The sequence below is a fragment of the Colobus angolensis genome, unplaced genomic scaffold, assembly GCF_000951035.1.
Source record: "Colobus angolensis palliatus isolate OR3802 unplaced genomic scaffold, Cang.pa_1.0 Scaffold294, whole genome shotgun sequence".
Lineage (NCBI taxonomy): Eukaryota > Metazoa > Chordata > Mammalia > Primates > Cercopithecidae > Colobus > Colobus angolensis.
The window spans coordinates 1,066,678-1,081,128 of record NW_012116199.1 but is presented as its reverse complement, the minus strand read 5'-3'; the positions used below and the strand labels follow the sequence as shown (position 1 = coordinate 1,081,128).

Sequence of the window (14,451 nt, the reverse complement as noted above, 5' to 3'; positions counted from 1 at the left end):
GAAAGTGACTTGGGGCCCCTGGAGATGATCTCCAGGAAGGCTGGAATCCTGGGACTGCCAGGCAGCCAGCCTGACAGTGACCCCTCCCCTCTCTCTGTCCTCTCTGCCCCTTCATGGCACCAGGCTAACAGAGAGGCAGGGAGGAAGTGTGCATTGCAGAGCAGACCCCCCTGGCCATGAACACTGGCCTGAAGCCTGTCATTAGAGCTGAGACGGGGAAATTGGACAGAACACTGTGGAATGCAGTGATTGCAAAGGAATCCATCTCATGTTTACACTCTAGGAGCCGAAGCCCTCAGTGAACCAGTTACAAATAGAAACGGTTCTGACCTCAGCCCATGATGGGTCCAGGAGCACCCACAGACCTCCGCTCCACAGAAACCTGTAGCCAGCCTCGTCACTCTGCCGTGGCTTCACGCTGAGACTGCCCAAGCAGCCTGGCTGGCTCAGGGTCTAGCACCAGCAGACATAATCCACGGGAGGCCGGGAGGGAAGGATTGCCGGCCAGGCCAACATCAAAGGGACAGGAGTCACCATTTCCCGAGAGCTCACCTTTCAGCAGGGCAGTTAAAATTGCCATCTCGATGTCCTGCTGGCCCTCAGAACCCATTCTGAACACAGTGACCTGAAAATGTGAAAAGACCAAGTTAAAGCCAAGTTGAAAACAAGAGGGAGACATGGGATGTTGTTACAAAATGACCACAGAGACTGACGCATAATAAAATGATCCTGACACTAAACAGTTTCAAAGCAAGTGCTGTTGATTTCTTTTCTTTTCTTTCTTTCTTTCTTTCTTTTTTTTTTTTTTTTGAGATGGAGTTTCGCTCTTGTTGCCCAGGCTGGAGTGCAATGGCGCAATCTTGGGTCACTGCAAACTCCACCTCCCAGGTTCAAGCGATTCTCCTACCTCAGCCTCCCGAGTAGCTGGGATTACAGGTGCACGCCACCATGCCTGGCTAATTTTCTTGGTATTTTTAGTAGAGATGGGGTTTTGCCATGTTGGCCAGGCTGATCTCAAACTCCCAACCTCAGGAGATCTGCCTGCCTCAGCCTCCCAAAGTGCTGGGATTACAGGTGTGAGCCACCGTGCCCGGCTGATTTCCCGAAGTTGCAGCATTGCTCTGGGGTGCCTGCCTGCATACCGATTTTATTATTTTCCCCATCCGTTCTGGCACCCTCGAGAGGAGGGAGCTACACTCCAAACTCTCAGTCGCCATCGGAGATGCACTAATCAGACAGGAGATATTTGTAGGAAATGTGTGCCTTAGAATTTTGAAGAGTCCCTCTTATGTGCACGACAAGAGGGCCTATTCTTTGTAAATGCAACGGAAGAGGGAAGGAATGGGAAATAAAATAACAGAACTTTGCAAACATGCCTGACAGGGTGGTATGTGGCCCTTTTCCCCAAGACCATGAATCTGAGTAATCTTATGAGCCTTGAAGGACGTTGTGTGATGTCACGCCCCACTTGCTAAGGTTCGAAAGCACCAGGGGCCCTCCCCTGTATGGGCTTGTTTAGCTTCTGTCATGTGGACACAGTCGCCAATTTGGTATGCATTTGTACTGTCTCTTGGAAAAGGCCGGACTAAAATATGAACAAGCCTGTCATGCACACATGGGCAGAATTAGAAAAGGAAACATAATTCTCTCCACGGAGCTTGTTTGGAAATAAATTCAAGACACTTACGAGTTCTTTCTTCTTCATGCACTCCATTATAATTGCAAACAGCTGATGAGATTGTGCCTTATTGTAATTAAATGTTTTCTGAATGGTAACTAGAAGTTGCTCCCTGAGGGACTCATTTATTATTCTGTTCAAAGAAAATGCAAGAGAACAAAACAAGGCAAGTTAAACCTCTATATGAATGAGTCAGACATCTCTCTGTCTTTGATTTGAGACTTTGCTGTGGGAGGATATCCTGACACAGGAGACAAAAAGTAACCATAGTCAAACACTGTATTCTCACTTGTCTTAAATTCCAGCTTCGTTGCAAACTTTCTAAGGGAAAATGAAGTTGGAATGAGGGAGAGAGAATTCCCTCAGGAACACCCTGCCTCTGACGGTTCCCGTGGATGCTGACTTCAGGAAATGGGAGAGGAGATCTAGCAAATCCTCCTGATTTAAACATGTTTGGAATGTCTAAGCAGACCACTTTAGATTTTCTCCTTGGCCCCACAAAGAGGCAGTTACGAACCCGCCCTTCCTCGCGCGTCAGAAATCTTACCCGCCTTCTTCACAGTACTTGTGCGCAAAGGACAGGATGTCCGAGGCGCGTCCGCTGCCATCACAAATCACCACGGGGACAGGAGGCTCTTCTCGCAGGTATTCCAAGACAATGGACACCACGTTAGGGCCCCCCTCCACCACGAGGCCCACAAGGGGCACGCCCTGCCCCAGTCCTGCAACACAAACCACATTCACCGGTACCACCTGTGCCCTGCATTGTCTGCCGGGTTGTCTTAACTCCTGAAGTATAGGGAAGAGTAAAAACATTACGACTCAGGGATGCTCCGTCTGGCTGGAAGGAACTCAGGGACATGACAGCAATTTTCTTTTTCTTTTCTTTGTTCTTTGTTCTTTTTCTGTGTTTGTTTGTGTGTTTGTTTGTTTGTTTGTTTGTTTTGAGACAGAATCTCACTCTGTCCCCCAAGCTGGAGTGCAGTGGCATGATCATGGCTCTCTACAGCCTCAACCTCCCCCAGCTCAGTCAATCCTCCCACCTCAGCCTCCTGAGTAGCTGGGACTACAGGCACATGCCACTACATCCCACTAATTTTTGTATTTTTGGTAGAGAGGAAGTCTCACCATGTTGCCCAGGCTGGTCTCAAACACCTGAGCTCAAGTGATCCACCTGCCTCAGCCTCCCAAATTGCTAGGATTACAGGTGTGAGCCACTGCGCCCAGCCCGATTTTCATTCTTGCATTCTGTCACATATCATGGCCTCATTGGGAAAACCAGGACCTCAAAATCTGAAAGTTTCTGACTCACATATGGTTAAACTCCTGAATAACCCACTCACTCGATGTTCGGGCTACCTCAAGGTGACCACTGAGAAATATTGCAAGATATTCCTTGCTGGAAAAATACCTCCCTGGCTGTCCTAGCCCATGGTCTGAAATTTCCAACCTGATGGCTGTCCCTGAAGAATGAGATGACGAAAGGGGATCTGGACCAGCCAGGGAAATTGCAGTTCAAGTCCTGGCCTCTCCTTTATGACATCTCACCAAATCACCAAGAGCCTTAGACAGCCATTTGTAAAAGATGAACAATCACAGTGCCTCCTTTACCTCCTGCAGGTGTGAAAATATCAGTACGTGTGTTTGGCTATCAAATAATTTTGTAAATGTTATAGCATACAAATGCGGTACACTGTTCTTGTTGATGATTCTGTCTTCAGTGGCTGGGATAAAGCGCTAATCCTGGACGCAGCCACATGGACCACTAGTAGCCCATCAGTTAATGACCTATTCCCAGAGTCCTCCCTCTGTCTCTATCAGTTAACAGGACTCTCCAAGAACACAGTGGGCACCGACTAACTTTTGGTGGCAGAATCTGCAGGGATGGCTCTGGGAAGCAGGAGGTGGCAGGAAGATTCCAGGAAGCTGGGATTCTGGAATGAGAAGGAAATGGGAGTGGAGGCACATTTGCCTACTTCCCAATTTTATGCCACACTGGCCATGACAGATCACGCTCTGAGCCTGTTTCACCAGCTGTCCATTAGTTGTGATGGGAATTCATTGATCAACATTAACTAAAGGCAAGTGGAAGTGTCGTTGGTCTCAGCTCTGAAGGGCTTCAGATAAAATCTGCCAGCATTTGTTACGAGAAGATTGGAGAATTTCAGATGAGCCATTTCAGAGTTTCTAATTTGCTTCCATGAGGCGTTTCTACAGTCAGGGACTCTTACATATGTTGAGTGACTCTGCTGTGTCCACCAGAGTAATTACGGTTGAGTTCATTTCAGCAGACATGCATTGAGGGTCTGCTTTGTGCCAAGCCCTGACCAGGAGATATTTGGAAAAATGAACTAAGATATCCTGGACTCTGCCTTTGAGATTTCCAATCCAAGCAAAGCTTGGTATTTTCAATCTTTAGGAATATGGTGGCCAAATCACCTTCTTTTCGAGCAACAGAGTAGAACAGATTCTTCTTGGCTTAGGCTGGGGTCCTCGAAGCTCCGTGCTGTGGGAAGTGACAACTGAGCACCCCTTTGCTGTCCCTGCCCTGCTCAGAGCCCTAGGCAAAGGATGACAAAGGGAAGCCCACAAGTCACATGGCCAGTGAAGTGGGGTGTTGTAAAAACTTCCAAGTCCAGAAAAATTAGAGATGTGAGAACAAAAAAAATTTAGTCATCAACCAGTGTATTCATCAAGATCTGACTCTTGGAAATCTACAACTTTTCCTGGTAGGCCATCCCCGTGCTACCCACTCTGCAGTATCACAGTCCCGTACATGATGCTTCCCAATGACCATTCGCCAGGACTAGATGGTCTCCCACAAAAATCTTGCCAGTAATGGGAAAAACAAACTACTCTTTCAGATCGTTTAACAATTGTTTAACGTTAAGAATTACCGGAGTATAAACATGCTCCAAGAGATTATACCAGTTATTGTAATTCTAACCAGTTGTTGTCATTGTTTCATCTGGTTGAGGTTTGCGTCTCTCTAGTTCAACCTCAGCTTTCGTCTGACAGTGACAGCTTCCCTTCAGGACCAGCAAGGATGATGCCCCTTCAGGAGCAGATGGCTCCTGCAGCCCTCTCCAGATATGTCCCCACCTGGCCATCTTAGTCTACATGACAGGCCCAGAGTTACAGAGATATTTAATGATCACATGATACTTATCAGCAAATAGAAGGAATCATACTAAATCTTTGAGAAATTGTTTTCCTGTTAAAACATTTAAAAAATAACAACTAATTACAGGGAACAAGAACCACTGGACAACAGGGTGGGCAAGGCCATCACCATGGCAAGCACTGAGGGTTGTTTCATGCTAACTCATGAACCTGGGGCAAAGCATCCCCACGTAGCCCAGTGGATGTGATCTGGTAGGTGGCTAAGGTAAGGCATCTAGGTGAGTCATTTTCTGTTGACCTAACAAGAAGCAAAGTTAATCTTCTAATCCCCTTGGGCAATCTCCTTCTCAGCCTTGTTTCCTCTGTGATGGCATCAGCCCAGGAGGAGTGCATGCCTTTGCCAGCACTTACTTGTGTTGATCTTCTGCAGGGAGATGTGTTTTTCCAGCAGCCTTCGCAGCTTCACCTCGGCGCCATACTTGCCCAGGGTGCCATTGTCAGCCAGGATGAAGTGCGTATGGGAGTTGTTGAGCACAGAGAGCTTACTTAGAGGGTTGGACATGGTCTGGTACACTCTTGTTACCTGACAAAGTGCACAGTGCAAATCAGACCTGCAGGACTTGGATGTTAAGACCAACAAGGGAAGCAAGCACAATACATACATGTGGAGTGACTGCACTGAAACCTATTCTTACCTCTCTACCCTGCCTGTTGAAGGTTTTATTTTTACCAATTGTTACATTAAAATAGAAAGAAAGTTAATTGTTTTAGATAATGACAACCTAGCAATTGCACTCCTGGCATTTATCATAGAGAAATGAAAACCTATGTTAACCTCAAATCCTGCACAGAAATGTTTATGGCTACTTTACTTGTAACAGCCAAACTGTTCCTCAACAGACAAATGGTTAAAGAAACTGGTGCATCCATACCATGGGATGCCATCCAGCAGTAAAAAGAAATGAAGACCGATACATATGGCAACCTGGACACATGTTCAGAGAACTGTGTGGAGTGAAAAAAAGTCAGTCCCCAAAGGTTACATTACCATATGATCCCATTTACTGAACCTTCTTGAAATGGGTGTGTGTGGGGGGGGCGATTAGTGGTTTCCAGAGGTTAAAGAGGAGGTGGGGGTAGGAAGAAATGAGATATATACATATGAAAGGGCAACAGGAGGGATCCTCGTGTTGATGGAAACATTCTGCACCTTGACCGTATCAATGACAGTATCCAGGTTGTGATCTTGCATTATGGTTTTGCAAGATGTTACCACTGGAAAAATGGGAAAGTCCGCAAGGGAGCTCTCTTATTATTCTTACAACTGCATCTGAATCTACAGTTACCTCAAAATCAATCATTAATTTTAAACAATTGCCAACATTTGCAGAGAAAACACTTACATCCTTTCCAACCAGGTCTTCCTTATTCTCCACGATGCCCCATGGAGCAATTCCTATAGCACAAACCCGGCCTCTGGACTTGGAGGAGTGGTCTTTCAAGGCATCCCCTACGTGGCTGATGACACCTGTGAGCAGCCATCAGTCATATTTTAGGCTCTTCAACTTCCCAGCATACTATCATTCATGAAATTTAGGGACTCTTGCCCTGAGTCCTTCCATTCCCTACAGATCAGGGGTGAGACATACTCATCTTTATCATTAAAACAAAGTACACTGAAAGTCTGAGCTCATGATAACTAGCAGTCTTGCATCAACTCTAGAAATAGGAAAACAAAAACAGAAACCAAAGCAACTGTGCAGGGATTTCCTTTACAGATGTCTAAAGCCTAAAGTTGGAAATAACTGGAGTCTTTTTGGCATTCCTTGGCTGCCTTCCGTGAAAACTGAGAGCCAGACTCCCTGGTATATTCCTTAATGTCTTTGTGCCTCAGTTTCCTTTCCTATAACAGGAAAAGGATTGTCAAGAGGTCTAATGAAGAGGATGCTTGTACAGGGCTCAGTTCCAGGAACATTGCATGTCATGGGTGACCAGAGATGTTCACCATTATGACAATCATTTTTGTACTTACTGTTTTTTTTTTTTTTTTTTGAGAGTCATACCAAAGTAAAAACCACAAGCTATGGAATAAAGACTTCACTTTTCTCATAAATATGATCAGGATGCAATATGTTTTGTTGTCCTTAGTTATTAAGAAGCTCTTTGGGGACCACAATGAGTTCTGGGTGGTACACTGACTGTCAGGAGGGAAAGGGCCTGCTCTTACCTGTGCTGACTCCCCCGGTGAAGATCCAGGCCCCGGTGGTCATGGCAGCCTTGATCAGGCCTTTCCCAAAGACTTGTTTCAGCTTGGGCTGCATCTCAAAGTTCTGGAGGCCTCCATGCACAGATATTAAGAGCTTGGGGAGTTCCAGCTGCCAATCTTTCACCATGAGGTGGAGTAGTGAGTCTGGCTTGGTGTCATAGGATACACGGATATACTGTGAAAGAGCGTGTGGCACTCAGCCTCTGTTCTTGGTTTTGCTTCTCATGTCAAAGGGGAGTGAGGCTATTGCTCATGTCCAAGCAAGAACTGCCTGGCTTGTCTCTCCCTCAGGGCCCTGGAGCCCTCTGTGTGAGTCTGTGACCAAGTGAATGAAGGGAACTTTGGAGTGGATTGTCAGGTTTAGCAAATGCAAATAAAAGATGCCTGGTGTTATGGTCTGAATGTTTGTATTCCCCTAAAATTCACGTGGAAACCTAATTTCCAATGCAATAGTGTTAAGAGGTGGGATGTTAGAAGGTGATTAGGTCACGAGCATGGATCCCTCATGAATGGGACCAGTGTCCTTATAAAAGAGGACTCAGGGCTGGGCTTGGTGGCTCATGCCTGTAATCCCAGCACTTTGGGAAGCCGAGGCAGGTGGATCACTTGAGGTCAGGAATTCAAGACCAGCCTGACCAACATGTTGAAACCCCATCTCTACTAAAAAAATACAAAATTAGCCAGGTGTGGTGGTGCACACCTGCAATCCTAGCTACTTCGGAAGCTGAGGCAGGAGAATCACTTGAACCCGGGAGGCAAAGGTTGCAGTGAGCCAAGATTGCACATTGCACACCAGCCTGGGCAACAAGATTGAAACTCCATCTCAAAAAAAAAAAGAGGACTCAGAGAACTTGTTCTCTGCCTTTGCCATGTGAGGACACAGCAAGAACGTGCCAGCTATGAAGCAGAGGATGGACCCTCACCAGACACCAAATCTGCTGGCACCTTGATCTTGGGCCTCCCAGACTCCAGAAATGTGAGCAATAAATTTCTGCTGTTTATAAATTACCCAGCCTAAGGCAATTTGTTATAGCAGCCAAACAGACCCAGACACTCAGTTAAATTTGAATTTTAGAGGAACAAAGAAAAATGTTTCAGTACAACATTTTTATTAAATGCAATAAATCATGCAATATTTGGGACATACTTGTACTGAAAATTTATCCATGATATGTCTGAAATTCAAATATAGCTGGGTGTCCTGTATTTTATCTGGCAATCCTAACCTTGGAGGAATAGGTTCCAAAGTTGGCTTAGCTAGAACAGTGGCCCAAGAAGTTGGATGAGGATGTTGTTGAGTAAATGGGACAGGGGATCATGGGCCCACATGTGAACCTGACCTTCTCTTCAAAGTGAGGAGGAGGTTAATAATGCTCAGATGCCTTGTCTTCTATGAAATGCTTCTTTGTGTCTAGGCTAGTATGTAGGGAGCCATTTCAGAAGACTGTATATTGCAGCATTTGGAACACAACTAAATTTTATTGTAACGATGATGTTGGGCCAGTGAAATAAAATGAAATTGCAAAAAGGTTGTGACTGGGCATGTAGGAGTGTAATTCAGAGTGAGCTGGAATGGATCACAAAGCTGAAGCCTCCCCCACTCTGGCAGGGCTCACTGGAAGGGCAGAGGGCACTCCCTGTTTACATGCAAATGTGAAAGACCTTGGTCCTTCTCAGGCCAGCTGAGTGCAGGCCCAGGGAAGCTGTGGACAGACCTCAGAGGAAAATATTTCCAAAGACTCTCAATACATCTAAGGGGGCTGCAGGTCCACAGTTATTAGAAAAAGGAATTTGTCTTATATTACTGAAGATGGAGCAATGGAGTGTGTTTGCAGGGTTGGGCCAGAGCCTGGTTTGTGGATTCAGAGGTTCGGTATGGATTTACAGGACACTAGATGTTCTTTACAATGGTGTCCAGTTTCCAAGCCTCATGGCTAAAAGCCATGTGCGCAGATAAATCTTTTGGTTTTTCAGTGAAATATCTAGGAAGATTGAGCCACAGCCATGAAGGAGACCAGATATCTGCAGTTTGGGACTGGGAGACTGGCCGCCAACGAAAGCTGTGATCCTAGTGGTACCATGTCTGAATGCCTTTCTCACCATGGCTTTATTGGAGTATCCGCCACCCTGGAATTCAAGAACTCCATAGGAATCTGTTGGGTAGCTCTGGGTGTGCTTGGCAACAGACCATTTCTCAGGCTGAGTCTCCACCTGTTTGTTTTCCTCTTCATTTTTGCTGGGTGTTGCACTTGGCAGAGGAGGGATATGCTGGTTGGTGAACTGGCCACAGCAACACCTGAAAACAAAGGCAAGGCAGGGTCTTTCTACAACAGTCTTCCCCTTTCCCCTTCATTAGCAAAGATGAATTCACTTCAACAGGTGAGTTGGGCCCAAACAGGAGCCTACTAACACTTTAGTAAGCCAGCTTTATTAGGGACAGAAATGCCCCATCTGATGGCCTTTTCCAGATAATCAGTGCACGTCTCTTTATATGCCAGTTGATTTTAGACACATTGGATGGTTGCTCTTTCTTTCTGAAAATATTTTAACTTTTTGATGTCTTAATAACATCAGTATAAACGTCAAGTACTGAACATTCTGTGACAAAGTATAGACATGCCCTCTGAACACAGAGTTGACCTTCCAGATTTTTCTTTCTCTTGTCGTTCAGGTTGGAGTGCAGTGGCGCTATCACAGCGCACTGCAGCCTGGACCTCCCCAAGCTCAGGTGATCCTCTCACCTCAGCCTCCCAAGTAGCTGGGACCACAGGCACGCACCACCATGCTCAGCTAGTTTTTTAGTAGAGACAGACTTTGCCATGTTGCCCAGGCTGGTCTCAAACTCAAGCAATCCGCCTGCCTTGGCCTCCCAAAGTTCTAAAATTACTTACTTAGGTGTCAGCCAAATTTTTCCATACTGTTGAATTGTTCCGTTCCTTAGTAAAACATTTCTCCACCCAAGTAATGCTAAAAGGCTATTTCAAAAGTGACCAATATGTCTTTTTCTGCCTTGGACAGATGGCCCATTGGGCCATAACCTGCCCCAACATCAGGGATCTTCTAGTTCTACAGCATCTCTCCCAAAACCCAGCCAACCTCTCACGGCCTCCCTGAACTCTGGCTTTCTAGTCTTCTCTGAACATGTTCCCTGGCTTTCTGCCAGCTTCTTTTCCTAGCATGCCTAGGATTTCATCTGTTACTCCATCATTTTTGGCTGCCACTGTTTTGAGTGGACTGGACCCACCAAAAACTTGAAAACATTAGGAAGAACTGCAGTAGCCTGGAGTGATGTCTTGGGGGAGATGGAATCCAGGGAAGGCATGGAGGACCCGGTCTGTTCCTGGACCCACCAGGAGCCTGCGTGGGCAGCCGTGCACCCTAGCAAATGGGGTGGGAGAGCTGGGGGTGGAAGAACTGAGAATGGAGTTGGCTTGGGGACTAGAGAGGATATCTTTACTAGGCTAGATGTGTGAGTGTGTGCACGTGTGTAACGCACATGTGCAGGGCCCTTGCCAGGAGGCCTTCTGTGCTCCCATGGGGCCAGCCTTGGGGCTTCCTCCCTGCCTTGTCTTTCCTTTTGGTTTTCCTTTTCCTTTTCCCTCACCACTTCCCTCATTCTCTCCCTCCCACCCTCCTTCTGATGGCCTTCCATCTTCCCTCCCTCCCTCCCTCTTTTTCTTTCTTTCTCTTTCTCTCTCTCTCTTTTTTTCCTTTTATTGAGATATAATTCATGTAATCCATAATCAACGCATTTCAAGTATATGATTCAGGACGGGCGTAGTGGCTCACACCTGTAATCCCAAAACTTTCAGAGGCCATGGCACATGGATCACTTGAGATCAGGAGTTCGAGACCAGCCTGGTCAACATTGTGAAACCCTGTCTCTACCATAAACACAAAAATTAGCCAGGTGTGGTGGTGCATGTCTGTAATCCCAGCTACTTGGGAGGCTGAGGCAGAAGAATTGTTTGAACCCTGGAGGTGGAGCTTGCAATGAGCTGGGATTGTAGTACTGCACTCCAGCCTGGGTGACAGAGTGAGACTCCATCTCAAAAAAAAAAAAAGCATATATATATATATGTGTGTGTGTGTGTGTGTGTATATATATGTGTGTGTATCTATATATGTGTATATATATATATATAGAGAGAGAGAGATTAAATGGTTTTTAGTATTGACAGATATGTGCAATCATCATCACAGTTAATTTTCGAACATTTTCATCACCTCAAAAAGAAACTTGGCATGGCATACTTTAAGTTATCTTCCTTCTCACCACCATCTATCTACCTGTGCACCCCTCCCCAAGCCATAAGCAACCACAAGTCTACTTTTTTATCTCTGTGGATTTCCATGTTCTAGACACTTCATATGAAGGCAGTCCTCTAATATGTGGTCTTTGGAGACCAGCTTCTTAGCATGTTTTCAAGGTTCATCCATATTGTATCATGTGTCGGTACTTCACTCCCTTTTATGGCTGAATAATATTCTCATGTATAAACAGATGAACATTTTGTTCATCTATGAATCATTTAATGGACATTTGGGCTATTTGCACTCTTCAGCTGTTATGAATAATGCTGCTATGAATATTTATATAACAAGTTTTTGAGTGGATGAATGTTTTCATTTTTCTTGTGTATACACTAGGAATGGGATTGCTGGGTCATATGGTTACTCTATGTTTAATCTTCTGAAGAACCACCAAACTATTCTCCAAGGTGGCCGTATCATTGTACATTTCCACCAGCAGTGTCTGAGGGTTCTGATTTCTCCATATCCTCTCCTACACACTCTCTTACCTTTTCATCCTAGTCTTCTGACTGATTGTGAAGCAGTATATCATCGTGGTTTTGATTTGCATTTCCCTGAAGAATAAGGACATCGAGCATCTTTTCATGTGCTTGTTGACTATTTGTATATCTTCTTTGGAGAGATGTCTATCCATTTCCTTTGCCCATTTAAAAAACTTGGGTTATTTATCTTTTTTTAATTATTGAATTGTAGGATCTCTTTCTGTATTCTGCATACAAGTCCCTTATCAGATACATAATTTGCAAATATTTTCTCCCATTCTGTGGGTCGTCTTTCCACTTTCTTGATAGCATCTCTTGAAGCACAAAGTGTTGAATTTTGGTAAAGCCAATTTTTTGTTTTTGCTTTGTTGTCCATGTTTTTGGTTTCATACCTCAGGATCATTTGCCAAATCCCAGGTCATGATTTACCCTTACATTTTCTTCTAAGAGTTTTATAGTTTTAGCTCTGACATTTAGGTGTTTGGTCCATTTTGAGTTAACTTTTATAGATAGCATGAGGTAAGGGTCCAAGTCTATTCTTTTGCATGTGGCTGTCCAGTTATTCCAGCACCATTTGCTGAAGAGACGACTACTATTTCCCCTTTGAAAGTACTTTTCACCCTTGCCAAAAATGAATTTGCCATAGGTGTATGGGTTTATTTCTGGACTGTCAATTCTGTTCTGTTTGTCTATCTGTCTGTCCTATGCCAGTATTATTGTCCTTTTATTACTGTAGCTTTGTATTAAGTTTTGAAATCAGAAAATGTGAGTCCTCCTATTATTCTTTTTGATGCAGTTATATATAAATTATGTTGTCAGTTTCATTTCCTTATAGTTCATTGCAAGTGTATAGAAATACACTTGATTTTTGTGTATTGATCTTATATGCCACAACCTTGCTGAATTCATTTATTAGTTCTAATATTTTTTGGTGGATTCCTTAGGATTTTTCTATGTGTAAGATTATGTCGTCTGCAAACAGAGAGTTTTACTTCTCTCTTTCCAATCTCGATACTTTTTCTTTCTTTCTTTATCTTACTTAATTGCTTTGGCTTGTACTTCCATTAAAATGTTGAATAGAAGTAGTGAGAGAGGACATCCTTAACTTGTTCCTAATCTTAGGAGGAAAGCATTCAATCTTTCACCATTAAGTCTGATGTTAACTGTGGATTCTTCATAGCTGTTCTTTATCGGGTTGAGGAAGTTCCCTTCTATTCCTGGTTTTCTGAGTGATTTTTTATAAAGAGTGTTGAGTTTTATCCAACTCTTTTGCTGTGCCTATTGAGAAGATCATGTGATTTTTGTTTCTACCATATTGATATGCTATATTACATTAATTATTTTTCTAATGCAAACCAACTTTACATTCCTGGGATAAATCCTGCTTGGTCATGGTGTATCATTATTTTTATATGTTGCTGGATTTGGTTTGATAGTATTTTGTTCAGAATTTCTGCATCTATATTCATAAGAGATATTGATCTATATAGTTTTCTATCTTGTAATGTCTTTGTCTAGTTTGGTTTCTGGGTAGTACTGGCCTCATTAAATGAGTTGGGGAATGTTGCCTTCTCTGCTATTTTCTTGAAGAGTTTGTGAAGAATTGGTGTTAACTCTTCCTTAAATGTTTTTTAGAATTCACCAAAGAAGCCATGTGGGCCTGGGCTATTCTTTGGGCAGTTTTTTAAATTACTAATCCTATCTCTTTACTCCTTATAGATCTGTTCAGATTGTACACTTTTCCTTGAGTCAGTTTTGGCAGTTTGTATATTTCTCGAAATTTTCCCATTTCATCTAAGTTGTCTAATTCGTTTGCATATAAGTCATAGTATTCTTTTATACTCATTTCTATAAGGTTGGTAGTAATGTCCCCTCTTTCATTTCTGATTCTAGTCATTTGAGTCGTATCTTTTTCTTCTTTTATGACTCTAGCTAAAGATACGTTAGTTTTGTTGAGCTTTTTAAAGAAGAGCTTTTAATTTCATTGAATTGCTCTACTTTTCTATTCTCTTTTCCATTAATTTCCACTTTAATCATTATTTCCTTCCCTCTACTTGTTTTAAGTTTAGTTTATTCTTCTTTTTCCAGTGTCTTATAGTAGAAAGTTATGTTATTTATTAAAGATCTTTCTTAATATAGATATTTACAGGTATAAATTTCCCTGTCCGCACTACTTTACCTGCATTCCCACGTTTTGGTTTGTTATGTCTTCATTTTCATTCATCTAAAAGTATTTTCTAATTTACCTTTTGACATTTTCTTTAACCCAGTGGTGATTTGGTAGTGTGCTAATTTTCACATATTTATGAGTTTCCAATTTTTTTCCTCCTATTGATTTCTTATTTCTAAATTTATTTCATTGTGGTTGGAGGACTTATTTTGTATTATTTCTATCCTTTTAGGTATATTGAGGCTTTTTAATGGACTAGCACACGGTCTATTCTGGAGAATGTTCCATATGCACTTAAGAAGAATGTGTTTTCTATTGTTATTGGGTGGCGTGCTCTATAGATATCTGTTAAGCCTAATTGGTTTATGATGTTGTTCAAGCTTTCTATTCCCTTGTTGGTCTTCTGTTTAGGTGATCT

At 43.3% G+C, this 14,451-nt stretch overlaps 1 protein-coding gene across 4 annotated transcripts in view; it reads right to left on the bottom strand.

The window, feature by feature from the left end:
- Positions 1–14,451, bottom strand: part of TRPM1 (transient receptor potential cation channel, subfamily M, member 1) — a 149,879-nt gene that overhangs the window by 62,824 nt on the left and 72,604 nt on the right. For 3 of the 4 annotated variants that reach the window (XM_011949247.1, XM_011949248.1, XM_011949249.1), the window contains 7 exons: positions 9,168–9,363; positions 7,029–7,242; positions 6,205–6,329; positions 5,213–5,384; positions 2,226–2,400; positions 1,688–1,811; positions 553–625 (listed from right to left, as the gene is read on the bottom strand). In XM_011949247.1, the coding sequence (XP_011804637.1) occupies positions 553–625; positions 1,688–1,811; positions 2,226–2,400; positions 5,213–5,384; positions 6,205–6,329; positions 7,029–7,242; positions 9,168–9,363 (1,079 nt within the window). Of the gene's footprint in view, positions 1–552; positions 626–1,687; positions 1,812–2,195; positions 2,401–5,212; positions 5,385–6,204; positions 6,330–7,028; positions 7,243–9,167; positions 9,364–14,451 lie in introns of all 4 variants that reach the window. The other variant, XR_001002574.1, reaches the window with a different exon arrangement.